This window comes from Dictyostelium discoideum, assembly GCF_000004695.1.
Source record: "Dictyostelium discoideum AX4 chromosome 4 chromosome, whole genome shotgun sequence".
Taxonomy (NCBI): domain Eukaryota; phylum Evosea; class Eumycetozoa; order Dictyosteliales; family Dictyosteliaceae; genus Dictyostelium; species Dictyostelium discoideum.
Window position 1 is genome coordinate 5,063,310 of NC_007090.3, and position 14,253 is coordinate 5,077,562.

General features: G+C 26.3%; 5 protein-coding genes across 5 annotated transcripts; 3 read left to right on the forward strand and 2 right to left on the reverse strand.

The window, feature by feature from the left end:
• Nucleotides 1-202: 202 nt before the first annotated feature.
• DDB_G0286969 (type A von Willebrand factor domain-containing protein) lies at nt 203-6,633 on the forward strand (the record flags this gene model as incomplete). The annotated part of the gene is made up of 2 exons (XM_002649080.1): nt 203-1,678; nt 1,870-6,633. 2 exons carry the CDS (start codon nt 203-205, stop codon nt 6,631-6,633), a joined length of 6,240 nt encoding a protein of 2,079 aa, XP_002649126.1.
• Nucleotides 6,634-7,025: 392 nt separating this feature from the next.
• DDB_G0286913 (hypothetical protein) lies at nt 7,026-10,079 on the forward strand (the record flags this gene model as incomplete). Its single annotated transcript, XM_632367.1, has 2 exons — nt 7,026-7,382; nt 7,497-10,079. 2 exons carry the CDS (start codon nt 7,026-7,028, stop codon nt 10,077-10,079), a joined length of 2,940 nt encoding a protein of 979 aa, XP_637459.1.
• Nucleotides 10,080-10,356: 277 nt separating this feature from the next.
• Nucleotides 10,357-10,690, reverse strand: DDB_G0286915 (hypothetical protein; the record flags this gene model as incomplete). Its single annotated transcript, XM_632368.1, has 2 exons — nt 10,357-10,580; nt 10,678-10,690. 2 exons carry the CDS (start codon nt 10,688-10,690, stop codon nt 10,357-10,359), a joined length of 237 nt encoding a protein of 78 aa, XP_637460.1.
• A 484-nt stretch (nt 10,691-11,174) lies between these two features.
• Nucleotides 11,175-13,177, forward strand: DDB_G0286917 (hypothetical protein; the record flags this gene model as incomplete). Its single annotated transcript, XM_632369.1, has 2 exons — nt 11,175-11,293; nt 11,365-13,177. The coding sequence occupies 2 exons, from the start codon at nt 11,175-11,177 to the stop codon at nt 13,175-13,177; spliced, it is 1,932 nt and encodes a 643-aa protein (XP_637461.1).
• A 94-nt stretch (nt 13,178-13,271) lies between these two features.
• Nucleotides 13,272-13,739, reverse strand: pspE (1I prespore protein; the record flags this gene model as incomplete). The annotated part of the gene is made up of 1 exon (XM_632370.1): nt 13,272-13,739. The coding sequence occupies one exon, from the start codon at nt 13,737-13,739 to the stop codon at nt 13,272-13,274; it is 468 nt and encodes a 155-aa protein (XP_637462.1).
• Nucleotides 13,740-14,253: the final 514 nt, after the last annotated feature.

Here is a 14,253-nt window from a genome sequence, read left to right on the forward strand (position 1 = left end):
CGCATTCAAATTAAATATAATTTAATCATACTATATTTAATTAATAACTTTCGTAACTTTTTTAAAATTTTTTTTTTTACAATTAAAAATTTACGTACATACACATAAATACACACATATATAATATATATATATACATATTATATAATAATAATAATAATAGTTAAAGAAAGAATTAGAAATTCAACAACAATAAAACATTATGTATTCAGGATTATGGACTAAAAATGGAGAACAAATACTTCCATCATTTATATCGATCAATGCCAAAGTTGTAGATTTGGCAGCACAAATCGTCTTTACCAAGACCTATTCAGACATTAACAAGTATTTCGCCACAATGAACAAAATGAACAGTAGCAACGAAGAGGATGCAACCTTTAAAGCATTTTTAAATACATCCATGGGTGTATTATGTGGTTTCGAAATCAATCTCGATGGTAAGAAGATCACATCCCAAGTCGTTAGTCAAGCCGATGCAATGAGATTGTTTGAAAAGAATCAAATCAGTACTGCCGATGATATCGTCAAGGAAGCCGAGTTCAACAATTCCGATCCACACATTGAAGAGGATTTCTTTCTCTGTAAAGTTAATAACCTCTCTCAATATAAGGAGCTAGAAATTATTATCACTTACTCCACTGAAATGTCAACCCAAGGTGACTATCTTTTTATGGAATTCCCAACTTCTCTAACTACAATTAGATCAAGTCAATTCTTTGAAACTTTAGATAATGAAAATAGTACAACAAATACAAATACACAAACTCAACCACAATCTGTAAATACAACCACCACAACAACACCATCAACAACCACAGCCACAAATATAACAAATATAAATAATAATATACAAAATATAGGATCATCAACAACAGGTGGTTTAACACATTCAACATCATCTAATAAATTATCATTATCATCATCATCAATTCAAGTTAATCAAAAACAAGGTTTATTGATTGAGATGAATTTAGATATGCCATCAAAAATCTCCGAAATTATTTCACCATCACATTCAGGTTTGATTGATGTCGAGTACAAAGGAGAGACTGGTAAGGTAACATATAAAGATTCACGTTCTATCGATGTCGTTAATCAATCTGATTTGGTTGTATTGATTAAATTGGATAACCCACATGAACCATATGGTTTCATTGAAGAGAATGAAAATGGTAGCCGTGCTCTTATGATTGCTTTCTATCCTCAATTATCCTCTGCCGCTATTGCCGCCTCTGCCACTACACCTGTCGTTGAAAGTGAATTAATCTTTTTAGTTGATGTCTCAGAGTCAATGGAAGGTTATAATATGAAACATGCAAAGAAAGCACTCCATCGTTTCCTTCATTCCCTTTCAAAGGATACCTATTTCAATATCATTAGTTTTGCTTCATCTCATCGTAAATTGTTTGCTCAATCTGTCAAATACAATGATGAAAACCTTAAAGCTGCCACTGCCTACGTAGAATCACTCAAAGCCATTAGCCATGGTGAAACTAATCTCTTGGAGCCATTAAAAGATATCTACTCTGTTGATGCAACTTGTCCAAGAAAAATATTCCTCTTAACTGATGGTCGTGTTAATAATATTGGTCCAATCGTTGATTTAGTTCGTCAAAATGCTCATAATACTTCAGTTTTCCCAATTGGTATGGGTGAATTCGTTTCACGTCAACTTGTAAGTTTTTTTTTTTTTTTTTTTTCGTTTTTTTTTTTTTTTTCTCTCTCTTCTTTTATTCTCTTTTTATAAAAAAAATATCTTTTGTGAACTTGGACAAAAATAATTAACATCTCGGTTTTTTTTTTTTTTTTTTTTTTTTTTTCTTTTTTCTCTCTCTTCTTTTATTCTCTTTTTATAAAAAAAAATAGGTTGAATATATTGCAAATGCAGGATCAGGTGTTGCAGAATTAGTAATTGAAAATGAAACCATTGAAAGTAAAGTTATGCGTCAATTAAAGAGAGCATTACAACCAGCAATGTCAAATATTAAAGTTGATTGGGGATCATTATCAAGTAAGAGTCAAGCACCAAGAGATTTACGTACATTGTTTTTCGGTGATCGTTTAACTATTTATAACATTCTTGGAAAAGATGAAAAGATCGATGGTACTACCGTTAAATTAATTGCAAATGGTCCAACCGGTCCAGTATCTTTCCCAGTTACCATAAAGAGTGAAGAGACTAAAAAGGGTAATCTCGTTCATAGTTTAGCTGCCTATACATTAATTCAAGATCTTCAAGATCAAATCTATGAAAATAATTTAGTTGATCCAAAGGATATTGATCCAATTCGTCAAAAAATCATTGATCTTGGTATTAAATATGGTTTAGCTTCAAATTATACTTCTTTTTGCTCTGTTGAACAACCTGATCAATTTAATGAATTATTAAATAACAATAAACAATCAGAACAAGCACAAGAAACAACAACCACCACCACCACCGCAACCACAGTTGATGATAATGTAGTTATTGAAGAGAATAAACAACCAGAACCAATTGTAGAGGAACAACCACCAGTTTTAAATGGCAATATTAATTTACAAAATTTAACAATCAATCATGATGGTAAATCAAATGATAATGGTTTGTTCAAATCAAACGATAGACTTAAAACTCATCATCAAGGTGAAAGCGCTATGATTTCATTGAGAGGTTCTGCTAGTGGTATCCCAACTACTTTATCTGGTAGTGGTATTCCATTCTATAATCCATCTTCACCAAATCATGATCGTAATATCAATACTACTCAACAACCAACACCAACACAATCTACTCCATTAAAAACACCATTAAAAACTCCACTCACTCCATTATCAAAATCTGGTCTTAAAGTTAGTTCACCAGAATTTGTACCAAAAAATACATTAAGTGCTAAAGCTGCTCCATTTGTTCCATCACCAAATAAATTACCAACTACAACAACTTCAGCTCCAGCAACAACTCCAATTACAACCCCAGCCCCAACTACTACTACTACTGAAGTTAAACCAACTGTTGCAGAACCAGTTAAACCAGTTGTTGCAGAACCAACTAAACCAGTCGTCGCAGAACCAACTATACCAGCTGTCGCAGAACCAATTAAACCAGTTGTTACAGAACCAACAAAACCAGTTGTTGAAGAACCAGCAAAACCAGCTGTTAAACCAACACTTTTTGAAATGATTAAAATTGCTGAAGCTAAAGCTGCCGCTGAACAAAAAGCTGCTGCTGAACAAAAAGCAATCGCTGATGCAAAAGCTGCCGCTGAACAAGCTGCCAAACCTGTAGAACCAGCTGTTGTCCAACAACAACAACCACAACAAACCAAACCAAAAGCTGATAAACAATCAAAACAAAATGCAAAGGATAATAAACAATCAAATAAACCAGTTGTTGTCGAACAAAAACCACCAGTTGTAACTGAAACTAAACCAACTGTTGCCACTGAATCAGCTACACCAACTAAACCAACCTTTGCTCAAGCTGCTGCCGCTGCTGCTGCTGCTGCACAACAAGCTGCACAACAAGCTGCTGCAACAACTCCAGTCAAACAACAACCAACTAAACAAACTACACCAAATAAATCAACACCAGCTGTTGAAACTAAATCAGTTGTTGCTGAAACCAAACCAGCAGTTGAACAACCAAAACCAGTTGAAACCAAACCAGTAGTTGAACAACCAAAACCAGTTGAAACTAAACCAGTAGAACAAACAAAACCAGTTGAAACTAAACCAGTTGAAGTTAAACCAACAGTCGAACAACCAAAACCAGTCGAAGTTAAACCAACAGTTGAACAACCAAAACCAATTGAAACTAAACCAACAGTAAATTCAATTGCATCAACACTTGCTAATTTTGGATTCCAAACCAATGAACCAGCTAAACAAGCAACACCAACTCCAGCTCCAACTCCAGTACAATCAAATGAATCTAACAACAACAACAACAACAACAACAACAACAACAACAACAATAACAACAACAACAACAACAACAACAATATTGTTTCCTCAACACCAATTAAAAAACCAGCAGTTACAAATATTTTACCAACTCAAGCAGTTATTTTATCATCAGGAGGACGTCGTGTTTACAATAATGATTTCTTATTATCATTTAAAGATTCAAATACTAAAGCACCAGATTCATTAAAAACCACACCAATCTTTTCAAATGGGCCACAAGGTATTAGCCCATCATCTGGAAATGGTTCAAACAAATCCCACTTTGGTAAGAAGAGAGGTGATCGTGGTGGTAGAGGTGGTAGAGATCGTAATGCCGATGCTGAACCATCAACTCCAATCATTGTTAAGAAAGTTTTCTCTCAAGATGTTCAAGGTACTCATCAAGAATTATTAAAGAAATTCAAATTCAATCTTAATAGAATTACAATGGATACCTATAGTTCATTGATTAAAAATATCGATGAATTAAAAGTACCAGATGAAGAAGCACTCAAATCAATCTCAAAGATTCTCTTTGAGAAAGCAATTATTGATCAAAAATATTCAGCCGTTTATGCAATTCTTGCAGGTCATTTAGATACAACTTTCCCAAAGTTTGCCGAACTTTCACTCAAACGTGCCATTCTCGATAATTGTCAAACTGAATTTAGTGCCGTTGTTGATAAATCCAAATTTGAAGGTTTAAGTAAAGAAGATCTCGAAGAACAAGAATTCATCATAAAGAGAAGAGTTTTAGGTAACATTAAATTCATTGGTGAGCTCTATAAACATGGTGTTCTCGGTGAAAAAGTTGCAAAAGCTATCGTTGTTCAATTGATCACCAAATGTGAAGAGAGATTAGACGAAGAATCCATTGAACCATTGGTTAAGATTCTCAACACTATTGGTAAGAAACTTGATGAAGTCGATAAGGCCAACACTGATTTATACTTTTCCAAAGTAACCAACATCTCAAATAATCCAGTAGTTACCTCTAGAGGTCGTTTCATTTTATTGGATCTTATTGATTTAAGAGCAAATAAATGGCAACCAAAGAATTCCACCCAAACAAAAACCAAAAAAGACGAATCAGACAAAGAAGAACGTTTCATTGCTAAACATGGTGGTCCACAAAAGAGAGAAAATGATTCACGTAGAGATGGCGGTAGAGACTCAAGAGGTGATGATCGTAGAGGTGGCGGTGGTAGAGATTCAAGAGGTGATGATCGTAGAGGAGGTAGAGATTCAAGAGATGCACCAAGAAGTGCATTTGGTGGAAAGAGTAGTAAAGATGGTTGGGAGACCGTTGGAGCAAAGGGAGGTAATAATAGAGATAAAGGTGGACGTGGTGGTGATCGTAGCGGCGGCAAACAATCTCCAAGTGGTAAGAAAGATTCAGGTTTTGGTCCATCGTCAGGTGGTTCAAGCTTATTTGGTAGTAGAAGAGGTGATGATCGTAGAGATGGTGGTGGTAATTCATCACCATATCGTCCAGGTCAAGGATTTGGTAGAAAGGATGATCAATCATCATCAATTCCATCAATTCCAAATAGATCCAATGCATTCAGTGCTTTAGAGGATGATGATTATCAACCATCAACATCACCACAACCACCATCAGTATTTGGTAATCGTTCCAACGATAGAGACTCTCGTGGTCCATCAAAACCAGATAATCGTAAACAACCAGCTCAACCACCAGCCCCAGTTGAACCAGTTAAACCAAAGATTAACTTTGAAAAGATTGAAGATGATATTTCAATGACTTTGGATGAATATGCTGAAACCCAAGATATCGATGAAGCCATCGAATGTATAAAAGAAATTAACGAACCAACCGTTTTGGGTAAACAATTCAACATTTTCATCATGAAATCATTGGAGAGAAAAGAAAAAGAGAAACAATTGATCATCGAATTGTTCAGTGGTATCTTAACAGCCCAATTATTCAATGCCGAGCAAATCAAAGAAGGCCTCAAAGAAATCATTGATACCATTGAAGATATTGAAATAGATCTTCCATTCTCTGGTGTATTCGTTGCAACAATCGTGGGTATTTGTATAGAATCTGAAATATTCCCATTGAATTATTTAGAGGAAGCATACGCTCATTTGGTTGATAGTGATAAAGCTGAAGAGATGATTGTAAATACATTTAATTCCATCGTCAAAGTCTCTGATAAAGATCGTTTAGTCGAAATCTATGAAAATACCAAAGGTCTTGATATCTTGAAGTTATTCGCTCTCAAGAATAGAAAAGTTGCCTACTTGGAAGAATTCTATCAAACTCATTTCCCATACCTCTCTCATGAAAAAGCTGTCGAAGGTAGTAATGAATCAGCTTTGAATGAACAACCAGATCTCATCGAACATCTCTTATTGTTACAATCTGCTGATGGTTATTGGCAATTGGATAAGAAATTGGCTGGTATTTTAGGTATCTCTTTAAATATTTTAGAAGAAGTCGATTCTAGTGACAGTTGTGTTATCACTACACACCCAGAGGTTTGGGCAACTTGTTTAGCTATTACCTTTGTCAATTTAAATAATGTATCTGATCCAGATGATGAAGATGATTTGGAATTAGTACTCAGTAAAAGTCATAAATGGTTGGCTTCTCAATATCAATCTGATAAACCACCAAAACAATCTCAAGATGATGTTTTATTAAAAGCTAAAAGATTATTAAGTGAAGTTTTATAAAAAAACAAAGAAACATATAAAAAAAAATTATAGTTTATATATAAATAAAAAAAAAAAAAAAAAAAAAACAAATACAAAAAAAAAACAAAATAAATAAAAATAAAAAAAAAATTTAAAAATAAAATAAATTTGTATAATTATTAAAAATAAATAATAAATAAAAAATATAGTTTTTATAAATAAAAATAAAATAAAAAAACAATAAAAACTTAACCAAAAATCTTCACCACTAACACACTTGGTGAAATTAATTATCTTTTTTAAATATCTTTAAAAAAAATTTTTTAGATATTTTTTTTTTCTTTTTTTTTATTTTTTTTATTTTTTTATTTTTTTTATGTTTTTTTATAAAACTTTTTACTTTTAAAATATAAGCCTTGTAAAAAATAAAAATGATAACAGAATTTGAAAAATTATTTTGGAAGGTTTTTAAAAATAAATATTTAATAGGTTTAATATTTGAAAATGTAAAATGTATGAAATTATCATTTTTAGATGATAATAAATTTTATTTGGGTAATAGAATACTATTTAGATTTATAAGATCACTTTCATGGATTACAAAAAAGAGACAATGGCCTCTATTAAAAGATAAATTATTAAGTAATGAATTCATTATAATAAAGAGATCAGGTATTTGTAGATTTTTAAAATATTGTAAAGATATTGATAATGATGAAGAAATCATTAAATTATTATATGAAAAAAAAAAAGATCAATTAAGTCAAGTTGATTTAATATCAGAATCAGTTAATAATAATAATTTAAAAGCATTAAAAATTTTTACAAAACAATTTAATCAAAAAACTAATCATGAACCAATGGATTAAATCATTAGTGAATTATCAGTTAAATATAGTCAGGATGGTATTAAAATATTAGAATTCTTAATAAATGAAAGAAGTGAAGGTTGTTCAAAAGATCTTGATATATTTTCAATTGTAAATAATATTGAATTCCTTGAATATCTTTCAGATAGTATTAATAAAATTTTTAAATCCAACAATAATAATAATAATAATAATAATAATAATAATAATAATAATAATAATAATAATAATATTAATAATAATAATAATAATAATAATAATAATAATAATAATAATAATAATAATAATAATAATAATAATAAAAATAATAATGATTTTAAATTAATGAGATTTAGTAAATTTATTATGATTTCAAATTTATGTTCAGAAGAATTACAGATGAAATTAATTGATAGAAAATTAATAGAATGTGAAGATTTAAAAATGATAAATGACTTAATTTCATATAATTTCAAAATTTTAAATAATTTTAATGAATTTAAAATGTTACCGAATTCATTTTTTCATTATTTCGAAAGTTATTATTGTGGTGATGGTGGTAATAGTAGAAAACAGCTTTATAAACATTGTGCAATTTCTTATTGTTTATTTAAAAGATACCTAGAATTTGATAGTAGTGATGAAAGAAATAAATTTTCATTTAATATAGTTGAATTCTTTGAAATTGCAATTAATTCATACTCTTTAAGTACTTTTTGGAATTTTGATTTTAGAAAATTAAATTTAACTTTACAGGAGAAATATGAAATTTTAAATATTTTTATAAATTTTAAAGTCGATAATTCAAATCCATTGGAAAAGAAATTAAATAATTTGGAAAAAATAATAAATGTATTATATCCTTTTCAAGTTGTAGAATCACCACTACCTCAAATTGAAGAAGTTTATAAATTCTATAATTATTTAAAATCAAATTATAATGTTAATAATTTAATTAAAATAATTCAAAGTTATTATCATTTGAATATAATTAAAGATGGAAATTTAAATTTATTAAATTCATTTTTAAATATATTTAAAGATGAAATTAAAGATTCCAATTTCTTTTTTGAAAATGATAAACTTTTAATAAATCAAGATTATTTTATTAATTGTAAGGATAATAGTAATAAAGTTTTATTATTTTTAGATAGATTATTAGAAATTAAAGAATTTATAAATAGTGATATAATATATTCAAAATCATTCCTTCAATCATTAAAATTATCATTATTTCCAATTAGTAAAGAGGATTTTTTAAATTCATTATTAAAATTAAAACAACACTTTAAATTAACTCAATCATTACCACCATCACCATCTTTATCAATTAAATTTAATTATTTTAGTGATTTAATATTTAATTTATTAATTGATAATATCAATGATAAATTATTTATAAGAATGATAATAGAATCATTTATAAATTATTTACATAATGATATGGTTATTCAAATTTTAGATAAATTAGTTGAAATTGATTTTGAATCATTTTCTTTAATATTAAATTCTTTGGGTAATGATTATAAGATTAATGAATCATTATTAAAATATAAAATTAAAGTAAATTCTTCAATTAAAATTTTAATTTCATCATTAAAATGGTATAAATATTTAGATTTTACATATTTAATTGAAGATTTAATTATAAATTCAAATGACGGTGGTAGTGATGATGATGGTTCAAGTGAAATTAAATTAGATTTACAATTAATTGAAGAAATAATAAATTTACAAATTAATAATGAAATGTATCAATCTAAACCAATATCGGATTTGGTAGTTGATCAGTCATTAAACTTTATGAATGATTTATTTGGTGGTGGTGATGATTTTAAATATATATCTTATAATGCAACAAAGTTTGCATTAAATAAAAGAATGTTCAACTTATTAGAATTATTTTATAAACCAAAATATAAAAAATCATTCCATTGGGATGAGGAATTATTTTCTTATCCTCCAATTTTACCAAACCCAACCTCATTTCAACAAGATAAACCACAACAACTACAACCATATCAACAAAATCAAAAGATTGAAAAAGAAGAGAAAGAAATAAAAAAACTAAATAATGCACAAAAAACAAAAGAAATTAATATTAAATCAAAATCAAAAACTAATACTGAATTAAATAATGAATTAAAACAAATTCAAAGTTATTATTTTATTGATGATTCAATTATGTTATTGGAATTGGGTGAAGTAAGAGATGCTCTTTTCTATTTTAAGAAATATGGTAAAAATGATTTGAAAAGTTTAAGTACAATCAACCTAAAAAAGATAATCAAAGCCTATGAAATGGAAATTGTGGCCCAATATATTTCTTTGTACCTCTCATATTTTGGAAGAACTGTTACAACTGACCTATTATACTATTCATTAAAAAAGGGCAGAATTGATGTTTACCAATTCCTTTACAATTATAATTCCAACTTTAAAATGATTGATCAATATTTTTATACGAATCTAGCTAAAAGAGGTGACATACCAATGATTAAATTTCTATTATCTCAAGATACATTCACTAATTTATCAAATAATAGAAAAAATGAAATAATTAATCAACTTTTAACAATAGCCATTGAATTGGGTAATAATAGTCTTTTAAATTGGTTAAACACTCTACCCTCATGAGTGGTTATTGGAGATGACCATCTGAATAAGGTAATATTACATTTAAATTGGTTATAAATACAAATGAAATTATTTGATTTTATTATAAAAATAAACAAATAAAAAAGAATAGAAAAAAAAATAATAAAAAAGAAATAAATTAACCCAACAAACTTTTGGTTTGCTTTTTTTTTTTTTTTGTTTGTTACTTTATTATTATAATTATTTTTTTTTAATTTTTTTAACAAACTTGATTTTTTTTATGGTATATTATATGTAATGGTATGGAGGAATTAATTTAATTCCATTTTTTCCAGGAACCACCTCCACTGCCACCACCACCATTCCATTTACCACCACTGCCACCACCATCCCATTTACCACCACTACCACCACCACCACTATACCATTTCTTCCATGAGATAGAATTAGAATCAAAGTCGATTTCTACACCTTGATTCCCGGAAACATCGGATGAGCTTCTTAAAGAGCTACTTGGATTTGATAATTTGGTTAAACAATCTATATTGAAATAATTAAAAAATATGTTAATATACTTTAATTTTTTTTTTTTTATTTTTTTTTTTATATATATACAAATAATTAATTTGATATTTACAAACAATAGTCATTTTTGTACTGAAGGTTGATTAATTAAAATTTTTTTTTTTTCATTTTATACTTTTTTTTTAAAAAAAAAAATAAAAAATAAATTAAAAAAAATAAAATGAAATGAAAAGGAATTCCTTTTTTGAGTTTTTGACTTTTTTGGTTGATAAGATTATTAAAAAGGGATTTAAATCAATCAATCAAAGGGATTTCTTTATTATTATAATTTTAATTATCTAAAAATGGTTTGAAAAAATAAAAAAAAAAAAAAAAAAATAATAATTAAAAAAAAAAAAAAATAAAAAAATTTAAATTAAATTAATAGATTGGAAGTGGGTGAAATTGGTAAAAATTAATTGAATTTTAATTATAATAATTTTTTAATAACATCAATTAATTTTTAATAATATGGGGTTGAAAATTTTTATTTTTTTTTATTTTTTTTTTTATTTTTTTTATTTTTTTTTTTTTTACTATTACTTTTTTATATATATATAAACTTAAAAGATGGAAAAAATAACATATGATTGGTTAAAAGAAGATACAATTCTTTTAGAATCAGTATTAATTTTATCATTAAGTGGTTATTATATATCAAAAAATGAAATTAATAAAATTTGCAAAGAGTATGTTTTTTAAAAATAATAAATTAAAAAAAAAAAAAAAAAAAAAATGTTTATTAAAAAAATTATTTTAGTGATTTAGAAAAGCATGAAAGATTAAATGAAGAACAATTTAAAATGTTAAAAGAAAAGAATATTATTTTGCAAAATAAAAATGACAATAATGAAATAAAATTGGAATGTTTAAAAAAAGAATTTAATAAAATCAATTGTTCATTTTATTTAATTATTGAAAATAATAATAAGATCAATAAAAATAATAATATTAATAATAGTAATGATGATAAATATAATAATATAATTGACTCCACTAAAACAATAAAATTATTAAAAAATAAAAAATCAAAGAAATTAAGGTCAGAATTATTTAGAAAAGTTTGGAAAAACATTGTTATAAAGAATCAAATTTTATTAGAAGTTAGATTATACAATATTCATTATAATACAATAATGACTTTTTCAAATATATCATCATTACAAAGTTATAGATACAGAGGATACTTGAATAAAATTATTATTGAAGATGAAGAAAAAAAAGAAATTATTGAACAAGGTATTATTCCTTGGGGAGTTGAAAAAATTGAATTTAAATTTAATCCAATATTAAAAGAAAATTCAATACCAAATTCAGTTTGTCATTTAAAATTTGGTTATTCATTTAATAGACCATTTAATAGTAATATCATATCAGGTATTGAAAGTGATAATTGTAATTTAAAATCTTTAATATTTGGAAATAGTTTTAATCAACCATTAGAAACAACAACAACAACAACTACAAATGAAAACCAAAATAATAAAGAAAATAATGAAATTATTAATAATGATAAATGGTTATCAAAATTAAATAAACTTACAAATTTAGAATTTGGTGAATCATTTCAACAAGATATTAAAATTGGTCTATTACCAAATAGTTTAACATCTTTGGTATTATCAAAACATTATAATGGTATAATTGAAAATGGTGCATTAACAAATTCAATTTTAAATAATAACAATTCAATTTTTAAATTTAAATTTGATTCAAATGGTAATAAGAATTCAATAATTGTTGATTATGTAAATTCAATTCCAAAGTATGTAACAACATTAGAATTTGATAATCAATTTAATCAAGTGATCCATAATGGTGATATTCCAAAGAATGTTAGATCAATTATTTTTGGTAAAGAATTTAATAGTTTTATTGAACCATTTTCAATAAATTCAAATGTAACATCGATTGAATTTGGATATAGATTTAATCAACCAATTATTGATAATCAATTACCCACTGAAAATTTAACAAATTTAACATTTGGTAATAATTTTAATCAAACCATTGAACCACATCAATTTTCAAAGAATTTGAAAAAATTAAAATATGGTTTAACTTTTAATAGAACCATTCAAGCTGGTTTATATTTTAATACTAGTTTAGAATCATTAAAATTCGGACCAAGATTCAATCAACAAATTCCATTGAAAACCTTACCAAATACATTGAAATATTTGGATCTATATGGTTGGACAGGACCAATTGTACCAGGTACTTTTCCACCATCATTAAAATCATTAAAATTAAATTATTTTAATCAACCATTACAAGTATCATCATTACCATCATTGATTTCTTTGGAATTACTTGAAGATTTTAATCAACCAATTAATATAAATACAATTCCAACCTCTTTAAAATCATTAAAACTTGGTCGTAATTATAGTCAAGACTTGACAAATTCCTTACCAGAGTCATTAACATCTTTAGATATTTCATCAACAAACTTGAAATTCAATATTGATTTATTACCAAATTTAAATTCAATAATACTTTCAAATTATGATCATAATTTTTTAAATAATTTAGATTTTCAAATTTTTTCAAATTTAATTAAAATTAAATAAAGATATTTTTTTTTAAACAAATAATTATTTTATTTATTTATAATATTTTTTTTTTTTTTTTTTTTTTGTTTTTTTTTCCCTTGTTGTTGATTTTTTAAAGTGCTAAGAGTGAGATTAAAGCACCAAAGATAATAGCAATACCAACGGCTACTTTATCAGCAGAGTTACCAGCTGGAGTTTCAGTTACTTGAGCATATTGACAAGTAACGTGGTAAGCAGAATTTCCTACATTAACAGTGAAGGTTGGACTAGTAGTATTTACCAAAGCTGGACATCTGAAACTTGCAACATTTGAGGTACCACTACAATTTGTTACATTTTTACTATAATCATTAAGGGTAAACTGTTGGTTTGGAACATTATTTCCTTCACCTTTTATTCTAATACTTCCACCACAAGCAGAATTACATCTACCATCAGTTGAAAAATATACAGTGGTGGTTCCAGAACCACATCCTGTACCTGAGATTCTAAATGAATTTGGTTGGTCAGTAAAATTAAATGCCCAACTTGATGAAACACACAATGCAACGATTATTAAAAAAATTGAAATGAATCTCATTTTACTATTGAAATTGTTATTGTTATTATTATTATTATTTTAAGAAATTAATAAATAAATGTAATGGTAAATATATTTATATATTTATTTTTTTTATTTTAAAACACAAATAAAAATGAAAAAAAAAAAAAATTTATTTAAACTAAAATTATTACTATTTTTAATAATTATTTTAAATATTATTGAATTAGACATTTTAAAAAATTATTGAAAATCAAGTTGGGTTGAAGTGGTGGGGTTTGTTGACATTTTTTAATTTTTTTTTTGGTGGTTTTTTATGTTGGTATGTGTGTGTTAATTATTATTTCACCACCAAAACTATAATTTATCTGGTTATGTGGGTTAACTTTATTATTGTAATTTCAAATAATGAACTATTTGTAAATTTAATGTGAATTGTGTTTTATATTTTTATTTTTATTATTTTTTTTTTTTTTTTTAAAGATTAATTATTAATAAATATCAAGGTGTGTGAATTTTAATTTTTTAGTAAAAATTATTAACTAAAAATAAA